General features: G+C 35.0%; 1 protein-coding gene across 1 annotated transcript in view; it reads right to left on the minus strand.

Annotated features, from left to right (window-relative positions):
* Positions 1–15,784, minus strand: part of LOC122141412 (SLAM family member 9-like) — a 30,381-nt gene extending 14,597 nt beyond the window's left edge. The window contains exon 1 of the mRNA XM_042748741.1: positions 15,499–15,784. Within this exon, the coding sequence (XP_042604675.1) occupies positions 15,499–15,784 (286 nt within the window). The remainder of the gene's footprint in view (positions 1–15,498) is intronic.
* Between the last annotated feature and the right edge of the window lie 633 nt (positions 15,785–16,417).

Below are 16,417 nucleotides of genomic sequence, written 5' to 3' on the forward strand. Positions count from 1 at the left end.
AGCCCATCACAGGGAGCTCTTAAATAATAACATGTATAGAAGGTGCACAGAGTCATTCGCACAAACAATAAACACCATCATGGTAACACATGAAACTGAAATAATGCAATAAAAGTTCATTAAAAAACATTAGGTGTAACACACAACCCTAATATACAAAAGTGATGAGAAAAAACTAAGAAGAAACATAGTTATTTCAAGGGAAATTAATCAGAGGGAAATATAAATAATAATAAATAATAATAATTTATATTTCGAGGGAAATATAAATAATAAAGCCTTTAAAACTAGATTAAAATAAAAAAAAAATCTTACACAGAAAGAGAATGCAAGCTCAAATAATTATCAGTATTTATTATGACAAAAACACTAGAAGAACAACACTTGAAGAACCTTTAATATTCTGCTTTAGATTTCAGTACTTCCTGAAAAAGATGAACATATGAAGGCATAAATTAATAAATCACACAAATATATATATGCAAAAACAATATGTGAGAAATTACATTATCAATCAAGTACCTGATGTGTGAATATGTGCTTAATCTTGCGTAACAGCTCTTCTGGTTCTGATGTCATAAACCAGAATAATGACAGTAGCCACGCCCACCAGAACAGAGAGGACCAATCGGATCACAGCTTCAGTGGAACCACAACAGTGAACAGAGTCTGAAGAATAAAAACATCAAACTGAGATCAGCTCAGTCAATAATATATCAAAAATATATGAAGGATAAAACAAATGATCTCACTATAGACAGAAACACTGAACGCTTTTAATGACTCTTTTGGTCCTAATATCAGTAGTACATAACATCCAGCATGTTCAGGTGTGGTGTTTGTGATGGTCAGGGATCCAGTTTGATTGTCCAGCTTCAGTCTGTCTCTGAATCTCCCATCAAGAACATCATCACATACAGTCATGTTGTCGGCCTGTTTATTGATCACAGTTATAAAAGCATTTTCATTCATATACGCCCACTGAATCTCCTCATTATCCATTATTTCAGTAAGACCAGAGTTTATAGTGACTGAATCTCCCTTCTTTACTGATATTTCATCTGTATCACCAAACACAAAGAGAACAAACAGAAACAGGGTTTGTCACAGATTAATACTGTTTACACACTTTGTTTACGTAATTAGTTTAAAATTTTATTTTCAAATGAATAGTAATATAAAACAACAGAACAGACACCAAAGAAGCAAAATAGTGTGTGGATTAATATTGTATCTTGTGATTAAATTTTTTTTTAATATAAAACAGGTGGAACGAATATGCAACTCACCATAGACAGCAAGAAAGAAAGGTATGCTTGTACGATTGATCACTACTCCAAGATAAACTCCATTATGTTCAGTTGTTATGTTTGTGATGGTCAGAGATCCAGTTTGTTTGTCCAGCTTCAGTCTGTCTCTGAATCTCCCATCAAGAACATCATCATATACAGTCATGCTGTCGGCTGTTACATTGATTTCAGCTATTGAAGTGTTTCCAATCCAAAACCTCCACTGAATCTGATCATTATCCATTAATTCAGTAAGACCAGAGTTTAGAGTGACTGAATCTCCCAGTTTCACAAACTTCATTTCATCACCAAACACACCTGAAGAACAGAGTTTATCAGTGAATAAAGCTTTAAAATTAATTGATGTTGGTTTGATGAGGTTTCATTAAAATACTTGACTTAAATTTGAAGTTAATAATATTCTGCCCCAAAATACAAAACACGATGAACGAAAGGAATAAAATAGATTTATATATGGAACAATAACTACAGTAGTGGCCAAAAGTGATGTAAGACCTACAAAAATGGACATCTTCAAACTTTATTCAAATTATTAAAAGCTTTTTCGCATTTGGCTCCCAAACTCTGGAATAGCCTTCCTGATAATGTTCGGGGTTCAGACACACTCTCTCTGTTTAAATCTAGATTAAAAACACATCTCTTTCGCCAAGCATTCAAATAATGCATCTCATAATTTTGGACTGCAGTTATATCTGATCAAATGCACATTATTATTCTTTAGCATGAGTTAAACTAATACATTTTACTTGGCTGGAACAGCAGCTATGCTAATTATGTCTCTATTTGTTCCTCTGTTTCTGCCCTGGATTGACATCCCGTGGTAACTAGGAATTACACAAGTCCTGAGATGACCGAACACCTAAGAAGAGATGATGCCAACCCCCCAGAGGACCTCAGATGATGCTAACCCAGAGACAACATACAGAACTACCACAATTTGCTATAAGTTTGATTACATAATTGCTGTTAATAGTGTTAATTGTCTGTTTGTTTATGTCTTTAATTGATTTTTCCGAACATTTCTGCCATATGTACATGAACTGACAGTCACCACTGATGAGCTACTACTAAATATTGTAGAAATTAAATTTTATGTAAAGTTGCTTTGCAATGCAACCTGGCTGAATGACGCCATATCGGACAGCGCGCTCCATCTGCCGGACTTTCAGCTGTTCAGAGCAGACCGCGACGCAGAATCAACAGGGAAATCGCGCGGCGGCGGGACATGCTTTTATATCAATGAATGGTGGTGCACAGATGTAACTGTGTTAAAGAAGATGTGCTGCTCAGATCTAGAAGTTCTTTTTGTCAACACCAAGCCGTTCTATTCGCCGCGGGAGTTTCACTCATTCATTCTGGTGAATGTTTACATCCCTCCGCAAGCACACGTAAGCCTGGCTTTACAGAAACTCGCTGATCAGATCACAGAGACAGAACAACAACACCTCAACTCTGCTTTAATTATTCTTGGGGACTTTAATAAAGCCAATCTCTCCCGTGAACTGCCAAAATACAGACAGCATGTTACATGTCCCACAAGAGACCAGTAATATATTGGATCACTGTTACACCACAATAAATGATGCATATCACTCTGTTCCACGAGCAGCTTTGGGGTGCTCTGATCACTGTCTGGTTCATCTTATACCAACCTACAGGCAGAAACTTAAATCTGCTAAACCTGTATTAAAGACTTTAAAGAGATGGACTAATGAAGCAGAGCAGGATTTACAAGCTTGTTTTGACCTCACTGATTGGAGTGTTTTTGAAGCTGCTACCACCGATCTGGACGAACTCACAGAGACCGTAACATCCTATATTAGTTTTTGTGAGGATAAATGTATTCCTACCAGGACTTATTTAACATTCAACAACGATAAGCCATGGTTTACAGCAAAACTCAGACATCTTCATCAGGCCAAAGAAGATGCCTACAGAAATGGGGACAGAGTCTTGTATAATCAGGCCAGGAACACACTGAACAAAGAGATTAGAGCGGCTAAAAGGACCTACTCTAAAAAGTTGGAAGACCAGTTTACTTCCAACGACTCAACTTCACTATGGAAAGGACTGAGAGCCATTACCAACTACAAGACATCATCCCCCTGCACTGAGGCTAATCAACTACTTGCTAACGACCTGAATGAGTTTTATTGTAGATTTGAAACACCCCACACCCATTCTGATCATCTCTCTACACAACCGTTAACACCTACTGCATTGACTCCATTGTTAAAAAGGCCCAACAAAGGTTGTACTTCCTTCTCCAGCTGAGGAAGTTTAACCTGCCACAGGAGCTGCTGAAACAGTTCTACTCAGCCGTCATTGAGTCTGTCCTGTGCACATCAATAACTGTCTGGTTTGGTTCAGCTACAAAACCAGACATCAGAAGACTAGAGGACAGTTCGGACTGCTGAAAGGATTATTGGTGCTCCCCTGCCCACCCTTCAAGAACTGTATACATCCAGAGTGAGGAAAAGGGCTCAGGAAAATCACTTTGGATCCCTCACATCCAAGTTACCCCCTTTTTGAACTTTCGCCATCTGGCGGGCGCTTCAGAGCCGCAAATACCAGGACAGTCAGGCACAAGAACAGTTTCTTCCCCCAGGCAATCTACCTCATGAACAGTTAAATGCTCCCCACTTATGCAATAAAAATGTGCAATATTCCCTCCATCCTAGTACATCTCTGCATCTTACTCTATTCTATTCCATTGTCATCTATAGCACAACTGTTCATACAATTTATTTATTTGCCATTAGTTTTTTTTGTTTTTTTTGTCTTGTTGTTGTCTCTGTGTACTGGAAGCTTATGTCACTAAAACAAATTCCTTGTATGCGTAAGCATACTTGGCAATAAAGTTCTTTCTGATTCTGATTCTGATTCATTGTTTTGTTTAGTAAAATTCGTTGTATGAGTAAGCTTGATTTGAATTTAATTTCTTTATGATTATGATTGAGAGAACCAACAAACTATTAATAACTGATTATGGCCTAGTTAATGTATGGTTTTTCCCTCTGAGCTTTTGTTTTTTCAGGTTATTTTTTTCTAGGGTTTTTTTTTTTTTTTTTTTTAATAATTGTTAGATATACAGTACTGTGCAAAAGTATTTTTGACAACAAATAATGGTTTTAAGTCAGTTATTTCTATCTTTTGCTGTAGTGTGTCAGTAGGAAATATAAGTTTACATTTCCAAACATTATATTTGCCATTAAATGTAATAATCCAGTGAGATTTGTGTATGCACAAGGAGTCTGACAGCAGCCAGTGCTCCACACAGAGATCTGGTCTCACCATTTTCCAGTCTGTCTGGGTTTACATGAAGAAACACAAAAAACTGAGGCAGACTAAATCCAGAAAAACTGTGGGAACATCTCCAAGATGCTTCAAGAAACCTACCTGCAAAGCTCCCTGAATATCTATGTGCAAGTGCACCTAGGGGAAAAGCTGTTTTAAACGCAAAGGGTGCTCACACCAAATGTTGATTTAATTTTGTTAATAGAAGTTAATTGATAAATAAAATCTGTTTATGACATTCTTTGTGAAATCATCCTCACTTTACAGCATTTTTACTCCAGTGCCTAAAACTTTTTACAGTACTGTAGCTTTGCAGGTAAGTTTCTTAGAGAAGTTGCCAGTTCTTCTAGATTTAGTCTGACTCAGTATTTTAGGGGTCCAAGCATCAAAGGAGCCGGAACCCTATTGTTTTCATACTGATTTTCTTCCTCTTCTTCTTCTTCTTTTTCTTCTTCTTCTTCCTCTTCTTCTTCTTCTTTTTTTGCCCTAAAAGTGTCTGGCCAGACAAAACCGTAAGTTGTATAAGCACCAAATTTGGCAGGAGGGTTTCAAATCTCCCCCATTACTCATTGATGATGATGCTGTAATATTTTTTTAATTTCAGTTTGGATGGCATTTTCTTCCAGTGGTAATTGGGTGAAAATAAGAAGTTAATCCCACACTGAAATTGGTTTAATGTATATGTGGGCCAAAATATTTGACGTTCAAATTACATCAAATTTATGTCATTCCAAGTTTTTGACATCAGTTGGACTTGCACATCTGACCTGTTTTTTAATGTTAATTTTGATGTCTTTTTAACAATTGGCTGTGCTTTGCCCCCGATGATTGCCGCTTGGGCTGTATTTTCTTTATGTAATCTCAGACAGACTGGATGATGATGAGATGAGATCTCTGTGTCGAGCACTGCTGTTCAACTCCTTGTGCAAACAAAATCTCACTGGATTGTTACAATTAATGGCAAAAATAATGTTTGGAAATGTAAAATGATATTTCCTACTGACACACTACAGCAAAAGATAGAAATAACTGACTTGAAACCATTTTTTTTTTTTGTTGGTGAAAATACAGGTGGCCTAAGACTTTTGCACAGTACTGTATACCTAAACCAAAGTTTGTGTTTTTGTTATTCCCTTACATACAGTAATGCAAATATTTAAAAATAATACTATTTTACTCATATTTTGATGGAGTCATTAAAACCAAACCAATCCAATCCCCTCAGGACATCACTTTTGGCCACTAGTGTAATCTTGATGTCAGACTAAAACTTATGTTGTTGGGTATTTGAGCTTCATATTTATTTTATTTAATCAATCCCTTATAAACCTGAGTATAGACCTAAATTCAAAATTGATCTTAAACTATTTCTGTATGAGAATAACATGGAATGTTAAACCTCTCTGATTAATGCAATCAGTAATTTATTACATGATACCAGAACAGAAGCAACAGAAGTCATAAAAACACATTTTAAACTCACCAACCAGATGCCACAAACACAAACAGAACCAAAATCTGTCAAACATCTTCATTCCACAAAATATGAAAAGACAAACTCTTCAAAACTGGTTCAGTATAAAATGACAGATGAACTGATGTGAAGATGATCTGTAGTAAAATCATGAGAAATTCTACTGTCAGTCAAAATGCATGTGAACATCCTCTATTTTTTTCTTTTTATGCTCATTTCATAATGTTAACTTTACTGCTTTGAGCTCCAGTTGACCTTCACTTCCTGTTGATCAATGGTGTTGTTTTCAACAGAAACAGTCTGACCCATAACATGAACAGAGACTAGAAAAAGTTAAAAGTCTTAAGCAATGTTTGACCTTCTCATGAGATCCTGAGAGTGTTTGGCTCTGCTCTCTCCTGTAACTGTCTTCAGCTCGTTTGTTCTTCTTTTCTTATCAAATGTCTCGATTGTTTCTCCTCTCAGACTGATTTCAGAGTTTCTCTAATAGCTTTATGGAGCAGGAATGGATCACCTGCTGTTGAATGTTGAATATGTGAGATGAACATCAAACACCTTAATGTTGAGATTCAAACTTACAGCCTTCAGTCTCTTTTTCTCGCTTCAGACTGACTCCATTCAGTTCTGTTGGAGCTTCAGATTTCAGTCTTTGGGGAAGAAGAATATTGAAAGATGTAATGTTGTCCACACGCTCTGTTTAACTGTAAATATAGTTTTAAAACACTCTGACATATTTCTATGTGTAAAACATTGTGCAAAAGACAGTTGTCAGTTTTATTCTATGAATATTGAGAAAACTTTATGCAACACAAGTTTGCAGAAGAAAGACAAAATTGCAGCAACATTAAATGTAGAAACACAAAAGAAAGAAATGCTTGTCTCCACAACACTGCCTGCACAAGAAAAGAAAAAAAAACACACTGGTCAACAAGATTCACCATCTCAGATTTGTTTTCAGAACAGCATGCCCAGCAGTCTGGACCAACATTTTGGAGGTTTCATTTTGACCCACAAGCACAGCTACTCACACAGCATTCATACAAAGCTGTGAATGTTACTGAGGACAGTGGCCTGATTTATTCACCTGGAAATGAGCTCAAATTGTATATTTTGCTGAATTTGGAAAATTTGATGAGAATTTTTTTTTTTTTTAGAAAATTGAGTTCTTAAGAAGTAAGTGGCTTTTTAATTGCAGAAACACTGTTTGAAGCTCATGTGAGTTTACCTTGGGCTTTTCTTCCAGAGAAACTGAGAAGTATAGAGACACCCTGAAATTCAAGTTGTGATGCACTTACACAAAATCCCCATATTTTTAAAAGCTCTTAAACCCCTAAATCAAATATGAAAGATTACATCATATGTGTACACACACACACACACACACACACACACAAATAAAAGATAGCCTGTTACTGGCTCTAATGTGAGCATTGCGATTTTTAGTAATCTTCAGTATTTATCATGACGAAGACTTGCATTTGATACTTTGAGCATATATGAGCATTTGAAAATGAACCGCATTAATACCAGCAGATGAATAAAGGCTGTAAAATTAAAGCAAGATTACTAAATGACAAATATAAAATAGTTAAATTAGAAATAACATCATCATTTAGACTTCTGATGTGTGAATTTGTGCTTGATTTTGTTCAGCTCTTCTGGATCTGATGTCATAAACCAGAAGAATGACAGTAGCCACTTGGCGGACTGACCATCTGGAGGACCGGGAGTTTTCCCAGTGGGCCGCTTTACAATGTGGGCCGGCCCATTGCGTAAATATATATAAAGAATGAATTATAGTAAATGTACATAGCCTATATCCCGCCATCGGCCCAGACAAATGGCCCACTTGAGTCAAAAATTCTAATTTTAGAATTCTAATTGTCAAAATGTTTGAAATAGCCAATCAAATCGCAGAAGGCGGGACTTACTGTTCACAGACGCTGAGCTGCACACTACTTGAATGTGAGCTGAGGTAAGATAAGCAGCTAAACATGATGAGACAGTTCAGCAATATTGGTCAACTGTTTATGATAAAAAAAATTAAGGCTGAAAGCTGAATGTATTTGCTAAAAAAACAGTAAAAATAATAATATTCAGAAATAGAATTACACTTAAAATAGTGGTTTTTGCTTAACCCATTTGTGCCCAATTTTTTCATGCATATAGTCATGTTAATAGTTTCCTATGTAAACATGTTCTGCATTTATTTTCCCCAGTTTTTTTTTTTTTTTTTTTTTTTTTCTCATGAAATTTGTATTTGAATGTGCGGCAACTATCTATCAACAATCTTTATTCATAAACAAATTTATTATGCACAAAAGTCGAAAAACATTTTATGCAAACCCCCAAAAAGTTGCATCTAGCTTATAATCTCTTGAATATGAAAACACAACAAATCCATTTCTCTTAAAGTGGTGGAACATAGTGCAAGCATTAAGGTGACTCAACAGGGTATTGTGTATCAAAAAAGTTAAATGAAAATAAATAAATAAAAATAAATAGAATGAAGAAAATATTACATCTATATAATAAAAAAAGTATACCTGAAAGAAAATTACGCATTTAACTGTTTAGTTACAAACATTCTGCAAAATATCTTCTTTTGTGCTCAACAGAAGAAAGAATCTCATAGGTTTGCAGCTTGAAGATGACACAATGATGACACAATTTCCATTTTTGGGTGAACTTTCCCTTATGTAAGCAGTTTTAGTATAAGTAGCCTACAAGGACTACAGCAGTTTTATAAATTTACATAAACATATTTGCATACTATGTTTTGTAAATATGTAAAATATCACTTATTTTATCAATAGGCACATATTGATTAGGTCAAATGGATTAACCCTGACAAAAGTCCTTGATATTCATGAAATTAATGATATTCTTTTTTAAAATATATGCTTATTTAAATAATTATCATGTGTAGGCTACACCCATGATTGTTTGTTTATTTATTTATTTATTTATTATTGAAAATGCTGGTATTTTCATTCGTAGAGGTGTGTTAGTTAAATGAAAATAAAGAAATAAAAATAAATACAATGAAGAAAATATTCCATCTATATAATAAAAAAGGTATACCTGAAAGAAAATTGTGGGGGCCTTAATTTATTTTAGGTCCATAGTATTTAGTGGCTGACTGTAGTAGGTGATTTCATATAATAATGTAAATGTAAACTCGTTTCTTGGAATCATAAGCTACTAGTCATAAAAATGGATTTGGGTCCTTGACCAATTATGATTTGATTTATTAACTTATTAATTAGAATGAAACGCATCCAAACTGGATAAAGGGGCCTCAATATTTTGCCCCTTACGGGACATAATGTAATAAAAGGAAGAAAAAGATGATCTACATCAATTAATCCCATGTGTTAGCTCTTTATCCTTCCATTCTTCCTTTTGTGTGACTGACTGAAGTTTGTAAACTGCTGCTGTCGAATTAAGGTCTACTATAGAGTAGAGATGTCAGTTAAAGGGTTAAGTTATGTTTTAGGTGGGATATTATGAAAGCAAAAAGCACTAAACAAGACCAATAACCTTGATTTATTAACTTATTAATTTATTAACTTACTTTAACACAGTGTACATTTGACTAAGTATACAAAAAACTATAGATCTCCTGGAAGATTTTGTTTTTTCTGGATATAGAGTACTTATGAAAGTCATTTGCCCACCGGCAACTATAGTTTGCCTTCCATTCTTCCTGGAAGTAGGGGTAGGAAGTTGAGAGCCTCATGTGACAGGAAGGAAGTGAATACCTTTTTTTTCTAAATCCTTTATTTAGTTGTTTTCTTGAATGTCATTAAGAAATAAAACATGGATAACATCTAGAAAAATACCTTCAAAAGCAAAATGACAACTATACATTGCGGCTTAAATGGGTTAATATTTTTGTGGAAACTATGATACTTTAACTTTTTCAGGATTATTTGATGAATACAAAGTTAAAGAACAGCATTACTAAAATAACTTTACTGTCACTTTATCAATGTAATGCAATAAAATAATATATATATATATATATATATATATATATATATATATATATATATATATATATATATAATATTACCCTAGACCGAATAGTAATGTATCATTATGTAAAATGTAAAAATATGAAGCACCAAAACTGTTTTCACAACATTGATAATAATCAGAAATGTTTATTAATAATCAGCAAATCAGCATATTAGAATGATTTCTGAAGGACCAATAGAAAGTCATCATGAAAACCGTCCTCATTCTGCACTTCATCCCAATTCTTCTAGCCTCCTGAGAACCTGCGGCTTCATATGAGGATATTATATTTTAGTGAATTTCTCTGAGACTATACATGTCACAGTTTTAAGTCTGGATGTCCTGTACAGAGCACATTCAGTGCTTTTCAGAGATACTAAATGTTTGGATGTTTCACCATGACCACTCCCTCTCCTTGGTCTTCAAAAATGTCTGATATTAATTTAGTGACACTCTTATGGAAATATGATAATATTTTGTAATTATCATTTAAATCTGACACATTTTTAAACTGTGTGTCATAAATCAACATCTCAGGAAAATGTTATGGGGTTTAAAATCAAAATATGACTTTCTGTTACGAAACAGGATGTTGATTTCATACATGTCCCCATATGAGGACACCGGGACTAAAAGCATGTTTATTTTATGTTTTTTGGGATAAAAATATGATTTAAAGCATGACTTAAAAGTTCAATATTCCTATGAAATGTTAAATATTATTATAAAAATCTTGTCAATTATTACTCCCATTATTACACTTCTTTTTTCATTACATGTTGCCACAAAAACACATTAATATGCTAATTACATTTAGTTTATAGATACATTATATATAATGAGAAAACCTGATTATGGCCTTTTTAAATGCATTTTGCACAAAGAAAAATGGTATATCAAATAATTATGTTATAACATAGTTCAGAATTATCTTTATGCAAAGTTTGGTAGAAAAAAAAAGAAAAAAAAAAAAAAGAGGACAATCCTGATATTTAAAAATGTACCGGAGGTTTAAAAAACAACAACAACAACAAAAAGGTTTTTGCCTATGCATGTTCATTCATGTCTTTTTCTTTTTCTTTTTTAAAGTGAGTCCCAATGTACCCTACCAAGGATGTAGCATAACTTATGAATGAAATATTTTCTTTATTTTTAATGCTCTAAACAATGTAATGACACAAAAAAATACTATTTTTTTTCCTAAAATGTTTTGCTGGGTCTTAAGAGGCTAGAGCAGAGCAGAGCATTGTTGTCATATGGACTTATACTTGATCTTGTCCAGCTCTTCTGGTTCTGATGTCATAAACCAGAAGACTGACAGTAGCCACGCCCACCAGAGCAGAGAGGACCAATCGGATCACAGCTTCAGTAGAACCACAACAGTGGACAGAGTCTGAGGAATAAAAACATCAAACTGAGATCAGCTCAGTCAATAAATGCTAATATCATCACTGACATCAACTAATATCAGCTCTGCTGTACCTGAACATGTGTGACAGAGTTGAGTGTTGAGATATGTGGTCTGGTTGGTGAATGAATAAGCCACAACACAGCTGTAGAAATCATCCAGACACTCAATCTCCAGAGGTAGAGAGAGACTGATGCTGAGATCAGACACACTGATGCTGGACAATAAACTGTTTCCATTGTACCAGGAGAGAGTCACACGACTCACATTCACCACTGAACACAACAATGAACAATATGAGGATGATGATGATGATGATGATGATGATGATGAAGAGTGGTTTGAAGAGTTACTGCTGATGACAGGAACAGGCAGATGAGCTGAAAACATGAGATAATAAAGAGAAACATAAACAAATCAAATCAACAATCATATTTTCATTTCAGTGTGTTGATTGTGTATACAGTCATCTGAAACTATAAAATGATTCAACAATAAATATGTAAATTGTTAATAAAATAAGGATATTTAAAGGACTGGACAAATGATCACTACTCAACACTGACAGAAACTCTGAATGTTTTTTTGAAATGACTTTTTTGCTCCAGTTATCAGTAGTTTATATATATGAATATAACCAGAGGTGGAAAGAGTATGAAAATATTCTACTCAAGTAAAAGTACCATTACATTAATGAAATTTTACTTAAGTACAAGTAAAAGTACCAGTCTAAAAATCTACTCAAGTAAAAGTAAAAAGTAGTTCATTTAAAATTTACTCAGAGTAAAAATTGCTTAGTTACATTTTAACAGTGGGAGGGAGGCAAAAATGGGACAGGCCAAGGGTGTTGAACTCAGTTCCTGGAGGGCCACAGTCCTGCACAGTTTAGATATAACCTTAATTAAACACACCTGATCCAGCTAGTTTAATCATTTAGGCCAGTGGTCTCCAACCCTGCTCCTGGAGAGCTACCGTCCTACAGATTGCAGCTCCAACCCTAATCAAACACACCTGAACCAGCTAATCAAGGTGTTCAGGGCTACTTCATAATTACAGACAGGTGTGTTTGGAGCAGGGTTGGAACTCTAGTCTGCAGGACGGTAGCTCTCCAGGAGCAGGGTTGGAGAACGCTGATTTAGGCTTATTTGAAAACTACAGGATATGTGTGCTGGAGCAGGGTTAGAACTAAACTCTGCAGGGCTACGGCCCTCCAGGAACTGAGTTTGACACCCCTGGGATAGGCCTATTAATCTCAAACTAGTTGTTTTTAATTAAAGGAATCAGTTATTTAGAATAATAAGACATTTGGGCTTTTACCAGGCAAATCAGTATCAACAAACTCATCTTTTCAATGCAGACCAAATGCAGAAGCTTCATCAGACGTGGCATTTAGATGTATTTACACACTGTTTAATGCAGGATATGAATGCATTTAACCTGCAGTTACAAATGCATGAATAATGTTTTGATATACAAAACTTAAAATGTTGAATACTCATATGAAATTATAAGAAATTAATTATAAAAAAAAAAAAAAAAATCAAAAGATACTTTAAATGTGAAATTAAAATGGGCAGTATGTGTCAGCAAGTCACTGTTAATAAGTGAGTCATTGCGATTGAACCGAATCATTTAAACGGTTGATTCATCCAGGAACAAAACACTGTCATGTTTCTCAGAGACGCAAAACTGTGCGTTGGTGGCTGTGTTTGGAATTATTTTTTGTTGTATAAATAGAGCAAAAACAGGCAAAATGGTGTCTAAAACGCAAGTCTCTTAGTTAACTTGTTTACTGACTTGTTGTAAAAACAAAAGAGAATATATATATATATATATATATATATATATATATATATATTTAATCATGATGACTTTTTGGAGGAAAAGACTGCATTCTTTGTGTGATTTTGATTTATTATATGAAATGATATATGTACATTTTCTGCCCTTATATCTTCAATTTTGTGATCATTCTAAATGTATTTTACAAGACTGAATCACACAGTGAAAGAACGCACTATAAATCCGCGCTCACATCATTAAAACAACAACTATGATATTATCGCAGACGATATATATCGCAGACTCCGCACCACTGTCTTTTTGGCTGATTTGTGAAAAACCTCTTGGTAAAATGTCAAAGCTTCATTTTAACCACCAGTGCAACGATGCAATTATTTAGTTTACCTCTACATGCTTGCGAAGAGTTGAGTCTTGTCGAGATTTTATAAGCTGCTAGTTTGGTCTCTCTATGGTAAGCACAGCTTACACTGCATAATAAATCATAAATATGGCCAGGGGTTCACTTCATTTCCTTCGAGTTCAACTTCAGAATATGACGGGGTATTGTTTTCAGCGGTGTCTGCACCACTAACGCCTGTTTTGTCCGTCTGCATCTTTCTTGTGATTTTAGCGCCAGTTTGCCCTCCTGCCCATTATTTACTGACGTAGTTTCCAGGGAGCGATTTTTTTTTTTTTACTCAGTAATTAATGTGTTTTAAAATGTAGCGAAGTACAATACTTCAAACAAAATATACTTAAGTAAAAGTAAAATTACAGATTTTAAAAATTACTTTAAAAAGTAGAAGTACACAAAAAAGCTACTCAATTACAGTAGCGCGAGTAAATGTAATTCGTTGCTTTCCACCTCTGAATATAACTTTATTGTAATAATACTGTATATACTATTGTGCGCAATCTGTCACGCCCACTGGAGTCTCGTCAGTAGGTCACGCATGCGCTGATAGCTCTAAATGTAAGGTAACTCTGAAACAGAACCTACTCCGGAGCAGGTTATCTTCAGAGAGCAAGCTGCAATGGTAACTTACATACCCTGAAAGTTACCTCCATTTTTGAAAACGAAAATTGAGGTTGAGGTTATCCACTTACTTACCCTTAAACATACCCGCTGGGTATGTCACATAACCTGCTTTCTGGAATATCCTCCTGCTCAGTCAATATACATTAATATCAAGAATATTTGAAGGACAGGGAAAACAATCGCTACTTACTATAGACAGAAACTTCAAATGTTATTGATGACGGTTTTGTTCCAGTTATCTTTAGTTTATAATCTCCAGCATCTTCAGTTGTGGTGTTTGTGATGGTCAGAGATAAAGTTTGATTGTCCAGATTCAGTCTTTCTCTGAATCTCCCATCAAGAACATCATCATATACAGTGCTTGTGTTAACACGTCTATTGATTTTAGCTATTAAAGTCTTAAAAAACCTCCACTCAATCTGATTATCAGTCAGTCAGAACTTTCGACCGAATCCTCCAGAACTCATCATCATCCATCATTTCAATAAAATGAGAGTTTAGAGTGACTGAATCTCCCTCCATCACTGATATTTCATCTGTATCACCAAACACACACAGAGAACAATAGAAACGGGTCAACACAGATTAATACTGTTAAATATCTTAATAATGGTTTACTACATTACATAGTTACAAATTTAAAACTGAAATAAAATCATAAAGCAGCTAAAAGAAACAAAATGGTGAATTAATTATCATAAAAAAAAAAAAAAAAAAACTCACCATAGACAGTGAAAAGGTAATCAATCTTTGTATATTTGGTCTGCAGTTTATAATGTCCAACATGTTGGATTCTGACGTTTGTGATGGTCAGAGATCCAGTTTGTTTGTCCAGCTTCAGTCTGTTTCTGAATCTCCCATCAAGAACATCATCACATACAGTCATGTTGTCGGTCCGTTTATTGAGTTCAGCTATTAAAATGTATTCATATCCAGACCACCACAGTTTCGGATCATCTAAAAACCTCCACAGAATCTGGTCATCCTCCATAATTTCAGTAAGACCAGAGTTTAGAGTGACCGAATTTCCAATTTTCACTGACACCGACATCTCTCCTGAATCATCAGACATACAGAACAAACAGAAACGGAAAGTTTGTATCTTTATAATTTTATCTTTGTGCTGATTAAAATACAAAACACATGAAACCAATAATTAACTCACCATAGACAGTGAGAAGGAAACACTTTCTCACATTGTTGATCTGTAGTTCATAATCTCCAGCATGTTGAGTTGTGATGTTTGTGATGGTCAGGGATCCAGTTTGTTTGTCCAGCTTCAGTCTGTCTCTGAATCTCCCATCAAGAACATCATCATACACAGTCATGCTGTTGGTCCGTTTATTGATTTCAGCTATTAAAGTGTTTTCATTTCCAAACCTCCACTGAATCTGATCATCATCTTTCATTTTAGTAAGACCAGAGTTCAGAGTGACTGAACTTCCCTTCATCTCTGATATTTCATTAGCAAAACCAAGCACACCTGTAGAACAGAATTTGACACAGGTTAAAGCTTCAAAATCACTTGATGTTGGTGTTTGCTGCATGGCTCATCAACTTCTTGGTGAGTACACGCAACAGGAAAGTGCTGCTACTCTCACAGGCTAAAATAAGTCTGCAAAGAGTCAACTGACACTTAGGAGACCAACCCAGCAGCCAAGCTGGGTGCAGAAGTGGTTGCACATCCTTCTGCAGATGCAACAGTGTAGTTATATCAATAACAGACCTGTGCTAATTATGGATCCTGCTTTCATATCACCAGAGCCTATAATGTTCAGCATAGAGCCAGACATGAATCAAGAAGTAAAGCAGCATAAAGGAGGCCTCATGGCAAGCAAACACTAACAAATGTGCTGGTGATCACCAATCCTTGACTGTGGAGTTTTGTTCTTACTTACATTTCCAGGCAAAGCATTTGGACTATTGTTTGGGTTGTATATACACTGGAACTTATTCGGACTGGTATAGGGTACGGTGTTATGACTCTATGCTTGAACGAGCTGTGTTCAACCAGCTCTCTATGTTTCTTGTACAGAACAACCTCCTGGACAGCAACCAATCTGGCTTCAAAAGTGGCCACTCAA

The sequence above is a fragment of the Cyprinus carpio genome, chromosome B22 (assembly GCF_018340385.1).
Source record: "Cyprinus carpio isolate SPL01 chromosome B22, ASM1834038v1, whole genome shotgun sequence".
Taxonomy (NCBI): domain Eukaryota; kingdom Metazoa; phylum Chordata; class Actinopteri; order Cypriniformes; family Cyprinidae; genus Cyprinus; species Cyprinus carpio.